The following is an 11,644-nucleotide window of genomic DNA, read 5'->3' as shown; positions in this document are numbered from 1 at the left end:
TTTGTCCCCCTGTTCATTCTGCATCTGGATTCTTCCTTGCCAAACCCTGACAAAAAGACTTAGAAATAGACTTAAACCTTCAGTAAGCAGATTATCTCCATACATCATATGTCATGTTGTGGATCTTTCTTACAGTTTTTGTCTGTTGGAAGTTTGAACAACTAATAAGAAAACCAACTTTGCAGTCTTGTGCCCAGATTGTCTCTGGATCTCCAGAGTAACCCTGATATCTTCTCTGATCCCCGGCCAGCGTGATATGAAAGCGTTTACAGACCCACACCTGTCAGACTAGCACTAAATCACGCAGATCTGGGTTGAGTAAACCCCGAATGCCACACTATGGGTCAAGAAGGTTCACGTTTTCCCCACAGGCAAGTGAGGTATTAGAAGATTAACCCTGAGGAGAGGCGCTGCTGCAACATTCCACACTTCTACTGAAGACATGCATGCCTGTCTTCAGAAAAAGAAAATGGAGTAGTCTCAGCCTTCAACTTGGAACTGACATTAACTATTTTTGGAACTAAGTTTAGTGTCTTTTTAAGGCATTTATGCTACGTAGCTGTTTGCTTTCAAGCACATGTTGGGGCCTAAGATGCCCTTTATGAACTTTTGTTTTATGATTGCTTTGACCTTTCGTGCCACGCACAGAACAGATGCAGTTGAACAATGAAAAAACCCTCACAAGACACAAACATGCAGTAATAAAAAGCAGCCAAAGCCAATAAACATCAGTTTTACAATGTCTATCATCTGTTTATTATTCTGAAGTATGTACCAAAATAATCGCTATACGTAAAAATAGCATTTTGCATTGTGTAACTAAGTAAAAATGTTTACAGTCAAGCATTACTAATTGTACAAAAATAACAACACAAAGATACAAACAATGAAGAACAGAACATCCTCACGTCAGTGTGCAAACTGTTTATACAGATGGAAATGCCTCTTTCTTAGGCGGCACTCCATGATAAATTATTTAAATAGCATTTATCTACACACAATTGAAACTGTCTTACGAACAGAGACAACAATAAAGCAATAATTTATCAACTCAAAAAAAGTACTGGACATTTGAAACACTGGCAAATGTATTCCTTAATGTTTTTTTACTCTATTTTCCATTGGGATGTGGGGCTGGCTGTTTGTTCTATATACTATTTACAACTTGTGATACAGTAGCAATAAAGCAACTAATTTGTTTTCTTGAAGCAAAGGAAAAAGTACTTAAAAGCATTTGCTTGATCAAATTACAAAACAGCAATGAGGTAATATTTGTACATTAAAGTTTCCTTTATCTCTCTCTCTACAGAAAAGGCAAACAGGTCAGACGATCATCTCCTTTGGAGGTGACGGATGAACGGTTCTGGACCGGAAAGGTTTGGATGAGTAGGTTTAGACAGAACACTGGTTAAGAGAGTTTATTTTTCTTATAAATGTTGAAATAGTTGTTTTAGTGAGGGCAGTCTTTAGAAATTCCCTCGCTTGTGCTTTTCGAAGCAAAATCACAGCACAGTCTTGCCAAACTCAAAAAGTTTTTGTAAGTGCTACATAAACATATATAGGAAGTCTAAAAGAACCATCTTTCCCTTAGAAATTAGCATCTAAAATAAAACCTCACACTAGAGTACTTGGTAATCTAGTATCCAGATGTGGCGTGTCTTTAATCCTTGATCTGTCTAATTCCTCTTCATACAACCTTTCATTTTGCCATTTCTAATGAATATGTTAAAATGGTTTAACCATCTAGCCCTGAGAAAACTATGCCCTCTAAACCATAAGTTATCTCCCGCCAGACCTCAATGGATGTTCATGATACTTAAGATGTGACTTTGCTAAAAAGATGAAACTTTAGCTAGACAAGCAAAAATGTAGATTTCAAAATGTGTCCTCTAAAATCACCTGCTTGGAATACAAAAACAGTGTTTTTGTACTTATACAATGATTTTAAACCATTTGTTGTTGCTTCAATATCTTAAACATTCACAACGCTTTGTTTCTAGTCAAGAAAACAGTTTAAAGTTTTGCTAAAATACTGGATATTATAAAAGCAATCTTTTTTTTAAAAGGGTGGTGCTCTCTCTAAGGGAGCCATAATTTGGACAGCTTTTCAAGAAGAGAGCATGAAAACATGAGCGAGAGTAAAGGTTTTGAAGTGCATAGCTGTCTGGTGGGAGCTCTTCCCACACAGAGCCGAATGAGGTTTTTCAGAGAGAGATCGCAGTCTTCCCAATTAAGCAAAGCGAGGGAGACTTTTCTTCTGCTCTACCTGCTAATGGTGGAGGAGTCCAGATTCTGAATCAGAAGCCACTTGGTTTCTTTCCCAACCAGTGACAGTTACATTGAAATTGACTACCTGCTTTCTCACTCCACCGTGAGCGGCAGCAGAAAAAGTAGCGTCAAACCTGTCCCTGGACTTTGCCTGGAATACATATTTATATGGAAAGGTGCATTCTTTGATCAACTTCCTGCCTGTGCAATTACGCATCTGAAAGGGAACAGAAAGACAGAAGTGTTAATATAAAAAAAAAAAACACACACTTTTATTTGGGTGTCTATGTGATGTGTTGACGCTCACCTCTGCATTCATATTTGAGGTCTGAGAAGTACACCATCTCTTGTGAGAAAACAAAGAGACCTAGTCTTCCGCCTGCATAGGTTTTGTCATAAATTCTTCCAGAATCTGCCATGATCTTTTTTCCTTCATACATGACCACTCTGAAATATATATAAATATGATAATTATGAAATGCACATAAACAAGTTACTTCCAGAATTCCATTTAATGATCTTTTTAGTAATAGCTACCTTATGTGTCCAGTTCTTGGTCTATGAGTCAAGTGCCATCTGTAAGCAGTGAAGTCCTTCCATCCCACATTCTTTGGGTCGTGCCACAGTGTGCGCACCTAAAATGGATCACATACAGAATTGTAGGCATTCATATGAAGAGTTTCAATCCTGGTGTTATCACAGTGAACCTGGTGAAACATACCTGTCCTGGAGTGTCTCCAGTGTGCCACAGGGCATTCCTCAGATGCTCGCCTGGGCCTGTGGTGGAGTTAACCACTTTGATCGACAGCCCTGAGTAACCCTGTGCTTTGGTAGGTGTGCTGGACCAGTAGGTCTGTGTGATCTGCTTCCACATGACCACGTAGAAGCGAGAGCTGGACTGGTATCCAAAAACGAAGCCGGCATAGTCATCATCCCTCTCAGTGTTGATGAAGAACGTTCCACTGAAGTCGACTGAATTGAACTCATCAAAACCTTTAAAGAAATTGAAGTAAAAGTCAGAATTTTTGTAATTGCACATATTTTAAATTTATCGGATATGTGTGCAAGGTATTTCTGTTTATTTTTGCTTAGCTGAACCTACCAACAGCAATGCCAGGGTCACAGTTGACTGTCTGAACCAGTTCTTTTCCTTGGTGCCGAACCACCCAGTTGGGGTCGATCTGAGAAGTGCCCTTGGGATCCAGAGGAACCATCTGGAACTTGCGGAAGTCTGTTTCACTGATGTCAAAGTTCTCAGGACAGACATCATAGATATCCAGGACATTGTCTTGGTCAAAGTCATCTTTACAGGCGTCACCACGTCCATCGCCTACAAATGGAAGAAGTTTAACCATTAAGTATAAATCTTTCCATTAGTGAGTGCAATAGTTATGAATATTCAGATGTTAAACTGACCATCAGAATCCAGTTGATCTTTATTGGGAACCAATCTGCAGTTGTCTTTGTCATCAGGGATGCCGTCATTATCATCATCGTAGTCGCAAGCATCTCCTTTACCATCCTTGTCGTGATCAGCCTGGTTAGCGTTGGGGATGTACGGGCAGTTGTCCAGGTTGTTTTGGTGACCATCCTCATCGATATCCTGGTTGCTGTCACATTTGTCTCCAACACGGTCAGAATCGGAGTCGACCTGTCAGAGTGAAAGGGTAGAATCTTTTAAATACCAAAGTCTCAGGGTGTCTTTAAAGCTGTATGGCTTTCTTTGTTAAAATATTCCCACTAGAATGGGCCTTTTTATAAAAGGTAAAAACTACTATCCTATTTGGCCTATCTGTGAAAGCTTTTTTAGAAAGCAATCTCATGTTCCTGTAGCTTGGCACTACCACAGTCGCATTTCAGCGTCTAATGAGGAAAGGAGGGGTGCATTCCTTCTCTTCAGTTAACCATGGCACAGGTGTGAGCCGCAGGGATTGAGTGCCGACAGGGCATGCATAACCCCACCGGCAAATCTCTCGCTCCTCACTAATAACCATTCTTTACCTCTGCGTATCCTTTGGGTTAACTGAACACTAGTGAATGTCGCTGAAAAGCCTCCTAGTGCTTTATTGTGTGGCTTTGGATTCAAGGAGAAGAGGATTTACTCCTCCCATACATAGCTTAGTAGCGACTGCGACTACCCTCTGGGTATTTTTTTAGCAAAGGCTCAGGAGCTGAACAGCTCGTAGATCTCCATGGATTATATAAGGGTTTGAAACACCTGCGGCATTCACTCGTTCAAGTCTCACATATACATACCTGGTCTGGGTTGTGTTCCAGAGGGCAGTTGTCACACTGGTCACCAACTCCATCGAGATCGGTGTCTTTCTGGTCAGTGTTGTACAGATATGGGCAGTTGTCGTTCTCATTCAAAATACCTGTCAAACAGAATGAAATAATGGTGAAGACTGATTGAAAACACCCTGGAAAAAGTCAGAATGATTCTCATGCAACCTGTCAAGACAATACTGCACAATTGAAATAAAGAATGAACAAAGGAATGAAAAAAAAACTAGAGAAAGAAATGAATTCTATTTTTTACATTGACATTATTATGATTTTATGTTTAATGTTGTTATTATATATGGATATTCTCTTGGGAGGTTTATCAAGGAATGTCCATGTATTAACAAATAGAACAGAGTTTCGTACCATCTCCATCAATGTCCACAGCACAGGCGTCACCTTCACCATTATTGTCAGTGTCGGTCTGGTCTGGGTTGCTGTTGTACGGACAGTTGTCGCAGCGGTCTCCCACGTCATCGCGATCGTAATCGTACTGTCTTGGGTTGAAGATGAGTGGGCAGTTGTCCTATTTTAAAAGAGACCGCGGTTCAGATGGAGAAACATATGGCAAATAACAGCCGAGCGATTCTGTACAGGGCACGCTCACACGAAGGTTATTACTTTTAGATGTTAGGCTTGCAATTTGGCTGCAGCTGTGTAGGTCTATTTAGAGGAGCGCGACGATAAAAGCGAGCCTTATTTTAGGAACTGGACCAAAGATAATATTGGAATAGCAAGATACACTGCAGGTCTTTCAGAAAGGTACTTCTTTGGTGGAACTTGATGTTTGTCTCCAAGAGAAACTGAATTTACTTTACACAGCACTTTTTTTCCACACCTTGGGCGGCTTCTCTTTCTTCATTCATACATGGTGCGAAGTGTACAAAAAGTAACTTGACTGGAATGAGCACCTGTGGAATATACTGTATAATGTATATTCATAATGTAACTATATTTTACCCTGTCATCAGGAATGCCATCGTCGTCATCATCATTATCACAAGCATCACCAACGCCATCCTTGTCATAGTCCTCTTGCCCAGAGTTAGGAAGATTGGGGCAGTTGTCCTTAAAAAAAAAAGAAAGAGTAGTAAATATGAATATAAATAATATCCACAATGATTTGTATTTTATAACAAATAAAGCCAATATATGCCAACCTTCTTGCAGTGATAGGTTGCGTTCTCGACACACACAAGATCAGCATTAGGCCAGCCATCAAGATCAGTGTCCTCTCCACAGATCAGTCCATTTCCAGCAAAGCCAGGCCTGCACTCACAGCGGTACATAGGGTCTGAGAAATGGCCCAGGTAGTTGCAGCGAGCGTTCTTATTGCAATCGTGGCTTCCATCGAGGCAGGGATTACGAGGGGTGCAGACCTGCAGGACAAGATGAATCAGTCGGCATATTAGCTCATGAGCAGATGCAACGTAGGTAATCCGTAATCTTTCGGTGTTTTCTCATTTACCTGTTTCTTGGAAGCAGCGTCCTCCAATCCTTGACCAAACGGCTGTGGGCCAGTGTAGCGTGAGGGGCAAGGCAGGCAGTTGTAGCCTGGCACTGTGTTCTCACACCTGTGGACTCCGTTAAATTCAAAGCAGGCATCGGGGACCTCCTTACACTGTAACAAAGAGAAAAAGACAATCGGGATGATATTTTTGCCACTCACTGCATTCAGTATCAGCCAGGATTTGAATATCAGTGCATCCCTAAAAGTAGTGTACTGCACCTCATTGATATCTTTGCAGGTGATTCCATTGCCAGTGTATCCTGTGGGGCATTTTCCACATTTCCAAGAGCCGTCTGGGAAGCTTGTACACTGGGCTCCTTCAAAGCATGGATTTGAAAGGCATCCATCTGTGAAAAATGAAATTAAACATGATTTATCTCGGAAACACAGACTAGTATCATCTAGAGGTTTGAGAGACACTAGAACTCACCAATTGGACAGGCTTGTTTGTTGCAAATCTGGCTGGCCTTTGCATCTCCCACACAGCCTTTGCCACCATACATGGGTACCGGGTTATTGCAAATACGTTTACGGTTTTGGACTCCACCGCCACAGGTGGCAGAGCAAGTATCCCAGGGCGACCATGGTCCCCAGCCTCCATTGACTAAGACAAAATTGTGCAACAAAAATTTAGACCATTGCACTTTTTAATAAACAAAAAAAAATGGACATACTGCATAGGGTGTTTACTTACCCGGACATGGTGATTTCTCACACTTTTCAGTTTGCCGACCTTCACCCTGGCAATCTTTGCCTTCCATTTGAGGTGTTGGGGAGTTGCAGAGACGGATGCGTGTGATAACACCAGCACCACAGGTGACCGAGCAGGAAGACCAGGGTGACCAGTGACTCCAGCCGCCATCCTGCTTAACTGTTAAAAATGATGCAGGTTATTACTTTTCTCCTCTATTGCGAGGAAAAACCATAGACACTTTTGGCCACTGGGCACCACTCACAGCGCTTGTCACACTCCTGAAGGTAGCAGTCTCTCGTCTGCACCGACGTGCCTTCGCAGTTGTTATTGATGCGGTCGCAGGAGCGGCCGCGCTGCTGAATGCCCCTTCCACAGGACACAGAACAATGGGTCCATTCAGACCAGGGGGACCAACCATCCTCAGCGGAGTCGCTCGCTGTCGAGAGAGCAAAACGAGACAATAGCAGAGCTATTCCTTCTTTGTAAAGCAGCAAAATGGAGAAAAGCTTTTAATACTGGGCCTTAATGGACTCAATTTAGCCTGGGCAGCTTGAGACAGAGCACTCCAGGGAACCCTGGCATGAACCAAGCAGTTGGAATGCTGGGGAAATGTCAGTGTATTTAATGCACAGGGATACCTTTCTCCAAATGTAGAAATGGTATTTGCAAACACCCCTGATTATGCCATAAGTTCAAACATATGAGGCTGAAACTAAATTTAAATCCTTTCAATGCACGGCGAGCCCTCAAGACGTGAAGAGCCTGATGTTTATTTTTGGAGTCTCTGCCATGCAGCACCAATTTTCCACCTCTCTTTAACTAATTTAGACAATTATGGGCATTTAGAGATTCAGTGATGCACAAAGCTCTAGTGATCCTTTCACTAGTTAAACTTCAGTTGAAGTCTATTGTGATACAGAAGGACTGTGGATGTTTGGGTAGCAACAGCGCTTTCAATAGGAAAGCTTTTAAAAGTCAGAATGTTGCCTGGTTAACAATAAAGTACATTCAAGTTGACAAGAAAGTTTTTTAAGTCTCTTAAGCTCACCTATGCTGCATTTATTTGATTAAAAATACAGTAAAAAGAGTAACATTATGAAATACTGTTAAAAAGTTTTTTTTTTTAATGTGCAATATTATTTCTTTGAGTGCAACATTGAATTTTCAGCATCCAATACTCTAGTCTTCAGTGTCACATGATCTTTTAGAAATCATTCTAATATACTGATTTGTTGCAATCTGTTGATTATATGTTGAGGATTTTCAAAATTATTTGATGAATACAAAGCACCCAAATTTATTTGAAATATAAATCTTTTGTAATGTTATCTAATATATAAACTATATTCTAAAAAGTGATTACAATGACTCCAAGTCCCTAACTAATGTCTGTTTCTAACTTTGTAACATTTGTTCAGTTGGACTTACGGGTTCCACATCGAGGGCAACACTCCCCATCAGGCACTGTGGCGTTGGCACATGGGATTAGGGGGCATGAAATCTTGCGGCACAGCGTTGCAGAGTTCTGCGGTTAACACAATGACTCTCATTAATCATTTGTTAAAGTATATGCCATGACTGAAATACAAACCCTTAGCCTCTTGCAGTAGTGCAACACCACACTCCACATTACAATTTTCATTCAAGCCATCTTAAACAAGTTTAAGAGTGGATATAAAGTCTGGTTGTATATAGGTCTGTGTAATTAGGCATGCAAGTATTCCTCAGTATTGATATAACGTGGCATTTCAGAGAGAATAGTCTAAAGGCAAGTATATAACAAATTTAGTTTATAAAGCTTACTTTAGTGGACGGTATTTCCTTTAGCTGCCTCCATTTCACACTTTTAATTACAGGCTAGGAGGTTAAGGGAAATGGATACACCTGGCTTAAGTCTGCCACAATGGGCAAGACTGGGACCAGTACTGTCTGTCATAGCACACATGACATGGCTCTCGTCTCGCTAACACACAAATTAGTGGCTTAATGACAGAGCAGGCAGCTCTCAGATTCGAACTGGTACATGTCTGCACTGCAGGTTATTGGGTTCTTACCTGGCAAGTGCACTCTGTGCAATCGTCCACTGTCCATTCCTCCTTGTTTTTGTGCACAATTCCATTGTGAAGACAGACTCCAGGACGGATGCCCATGCCACCAATGAGCATGTTTTTCTCGTCCGTCTAGAAAACAGAATAAAAACTGAGTTTCAATTATGTGGATGGAGTGTGTTAATTTACAGTATAATCTATGTCCACTATACAGCATACTCATAAGCACCAACTTTTTGCTCACCACTTTGCGGAGTTCATTGGACAGCTCTTGCACCACTACACCAAGACCTTTCAGCTCCTTGAACATGGCAGCCAGGTCCTCACATGAAAAGCCACAAATCATCTGCAGATCTTCATATGAGAAATATACAGTTTGCAATGGTTAATCCTAGATTTGGATTCTCAACTTACATATATTTTAATTGTATGGATTACTGAAAAGGAAGGATTACCTTTTGTTTTGTGGCCAGTGAAATCAGTCCTGATTGCAGGTCTGGATCCATTTATGGGATTGTCAAGGGTGATGATATCAGTTATAATTGCTGCAAGAGGAAAGAAAGGGCATTCAGATGGCTTAAAGTTCATTATAAAAATGATTGAGCTAATGGAAACGTTGAATAAAAAGATGAAAAAGGCTCATGATAGTGAATGCAGCTTAAAGTCTTTATCTTATATTGCTATTGTTCATTCACTGGCACAGAAGTTATGATCTTAATATTATTTTTGTTATTTAAAATAGAATACAAAATAAAATAATATATATTTTAAATAAATATGTTCACCAAACCAAAGTCAGTGTGGCATAATCAAGATTGCAAGAAGTAGTTTTCCAACGGATTCATATGCATGTGTTCTGCATTACACTTACAGTTTTTGCATCCTTTATTCCTCAGAATTGCCTCCAGTGTGGTACCAAACACAAAGCGCACGTTCTGCAACACCCCCTAAAGAAAATCCACAAGTGATTAATGCTTCTTTCTGTATTTGGCACGCAACAGGATTCATAGACAGCGAAGCGTGCACTCACCATGAACCTGTCCTTCACTGCGCCCTTGCCGATCCTCAGGCTCGCCACACCTGGGGTCTCCTGAGTGAGGATAGTCTGGATAGAAGCATCGAGCTCCGCTGTATTCACCTCCTCGCATCCCACATAGAACTGAACCCTGTCCTCCTGCACGAAAAGCGTGATGTTTTTCCAGTGGCCCACAGCCAGATCCGCTTCCTCGATAGACACGACCTGTTGCTTGTCTTCAGTGGAAAATACAATGTCCAGAGTATTGGCTTTCCCGTTGGAAATTATTTCGAAAACGGGTCCGGAGCCATCTTTCTTCTCCACGGTCAGAAGGCTTCCTCTCGTGTGTTTGAACTGTTTGAAGTTGAGCAGAAGCAGAAATCCTCTCTCCGCGTGGATGGAATCGATCAGGTCCCTGAAGGCGCTCTCGGGAACCGGGGGAATCAGGTCGGGGTTCAGGATCTTGTAGGCGGGGCTGTACGGATCGTCGCCTTTCACCAGAGTCACCTCGTGGTTTTTCTTCGGCACTTGGACGAGCTCAAACAGATCGTAAACGCTGTTGTCGTCTCGACTTTCTACCAAGAATTCAGAAGATATAGAAATTTGGTTATAATGTACTTGCTATTAATGGACAGATTTGATTCCATGACTTTCTGAATCTGATTCTGATTGGTCAGTTCAGCGGTCACATTTTTTGACCACCTTCATAAGACTAGCTGTGCTTGTTCTCTCTACTCTATAATCCGTTAATAAAATTACACTTAAATTATTTTTTTTTCATGTCATAAGGCTCTTTATACTTTTTCTTGTTCTTCTTTTATTTTATTTTATTTATTTTTTTATTATTGATATTTATATGTCATGGAACATGATCTTTAGGCTACTTAATATCCTAATTATATTTGGCATAAAAGAAAAAAATATATATATTTTTGACCCATACAATGTATTGTTGTCTATTGCAACAAACATAGGCTACCCGTGCTACTTATGACTGGTTTTGTGGTCCAGGGTCAAACATATATTTAAGTAGCTGTATAATAACTGGAATAATGCATTGCAAGTCAGTCATTATTGCAAAATAAACTCATTCATTGACCCCCTCAGCCCGTTGGAGTTTACTTTGCGATAATTACCAACTGACTGTCAATTATTTGTATAATATTAAACAGCTAGTTATACTTTAAACCACAACAGCATTCACTCAAAAACGCTAAACGCCATCAGTTACAGGTTAGTTGTATCATCGCTCACCTGCGACTCTCGCGCTCTCGCAGCTCCAAAGCATCAGTAGCAAAAAGATTGTAGCTGACTTCATTTTAGCACTTATTCTGGCACCTATCGGAAATCACAAATAAATATATAAATTGTTGAAAATTAAGCAAAACTTAACCTTAATAGTTCTGAACAATCAATTATTAAAATATAAGAAAAAACGCACCTTCCAAGTGTTTTAAAACAGCAGCAAATCCAGGGTAAAGTGATATAATTCCTAAGATGCGTCAAAGGTCGTTTTAAAATAAAGATTTTTTTTCTGTTTAACTGCGGTCTACAGCATTCGGTGTTTCTTTGCTGTAGTTACAGTGGCCAATCTAACGATTACCGAAGAGAACAAAGTGCTATTTAAATAGTTTCATGACATTCCTGAGCGCGCGTCTCCTCCAATCAGATGCTGGAAGCAAAAAGGGACGAGCTTGCGTTACCTCACAGAGCGTTTGTATGAGTTACACACGAGGGGAAAAACGCACCACATTCCAACGAACACATTCCATAAACATACTTTTGATTTTCCTGACCGCTGCTTCCGTTTACTACCTTTTTCTTTA

At 40.7% G+C, this 11,644-nt stretch overlaps 1 protein-coding gene across 1 annotated transcript; it reads right to left on the bottom strand.

Annotated features, from left to right (window-relative positions):
- Positions 1–728: 728 nt before the first annotated feature.
- LOC113120880 (thrombospondin-1-like) lies at positions 729–11,426 on the bottom strand. The gene is made up of 23 exons (XM_026290993.1): positions 11,260–11,426; positions 11,073–11,156; positions 9,834–10,393; positions 9,675–9,750; positions 9,259–9,348; positions 9,048–9,157; positions 8,810–8,935; positions 8,184–8,280; positions 7,018–7,191; positions 6,756–6,932; positions 6,492–6,665; positions 6,281–6,408; positions 6,020–6,172; positions 5,712–5,930; positions 5,512–5,619; positions 4,918–5,077; positions 4,525–4,643; positions 3,685–3,919; positions 3,371–3,598; positions 2,990–3,261; positions 2,806–2,903; positions 2,576–2,715; positions 729–2,485 (listed from the first exon to the last, which is right to left on the bottom strand). Exons 2-23 carry the CDS (start codon positions 11,134–11,136, stop codon positions 2,478–2,480), a joined length of 3,516 nt encoding a protein of 1,171 aa, XP_026146778.1. The 5' UTR covers positions 11,137–11,156; positions 11,260–11,426; the 3' UTR covers positions 729–2,477.
- Positions 11,427–11,644: the final 218 nt, after the last annotated feature.

The sequence above is a fragment of the Carassius auratus genome, chromosome 20 (assembly GCF_003368295.1).
Source record: "Carassius auratus strain Wakin chromosome 20, ASM336829v1, whole genome shotgun sequence".
Taxonomy (NCBI): Eukaryota; Metazoa; Chordata; class Actinopteri; order Cypriniformes; family Cyprinidae; genus Carassius; species Carassius auratus.
The sequence above is the reverse complement of the archived record's forward strand: the minus strand, read 5'-3'. Positions and strand labels throughout refer to the sequence as shown.

Bases quoted from the DNA above. Each gene is read 5' to 3' on its own strand.
- LOC113120880 (XM_026290993.1), bottom strand. From the start codon at position 11,136: ATGAAGTCAGCTACAATCTTTTTGCTACTGATGCTTTGGAGCTGCGAG. The intron at 6,666-6,755 runs GTAAGTAAACAC...ATTTTGTCTTAG, and splicing joins TGAGAAATCACCATGTCCGG to TCAATGGAGGCTGGGGACCA. The intron at 6,409-6,491 runs GTGAGTTCTAGT...CATTTTTCACAG, and splicing joins CAAACAAGCCTGTCCAATTG to ATGGATGCCTTTCAAATCCA.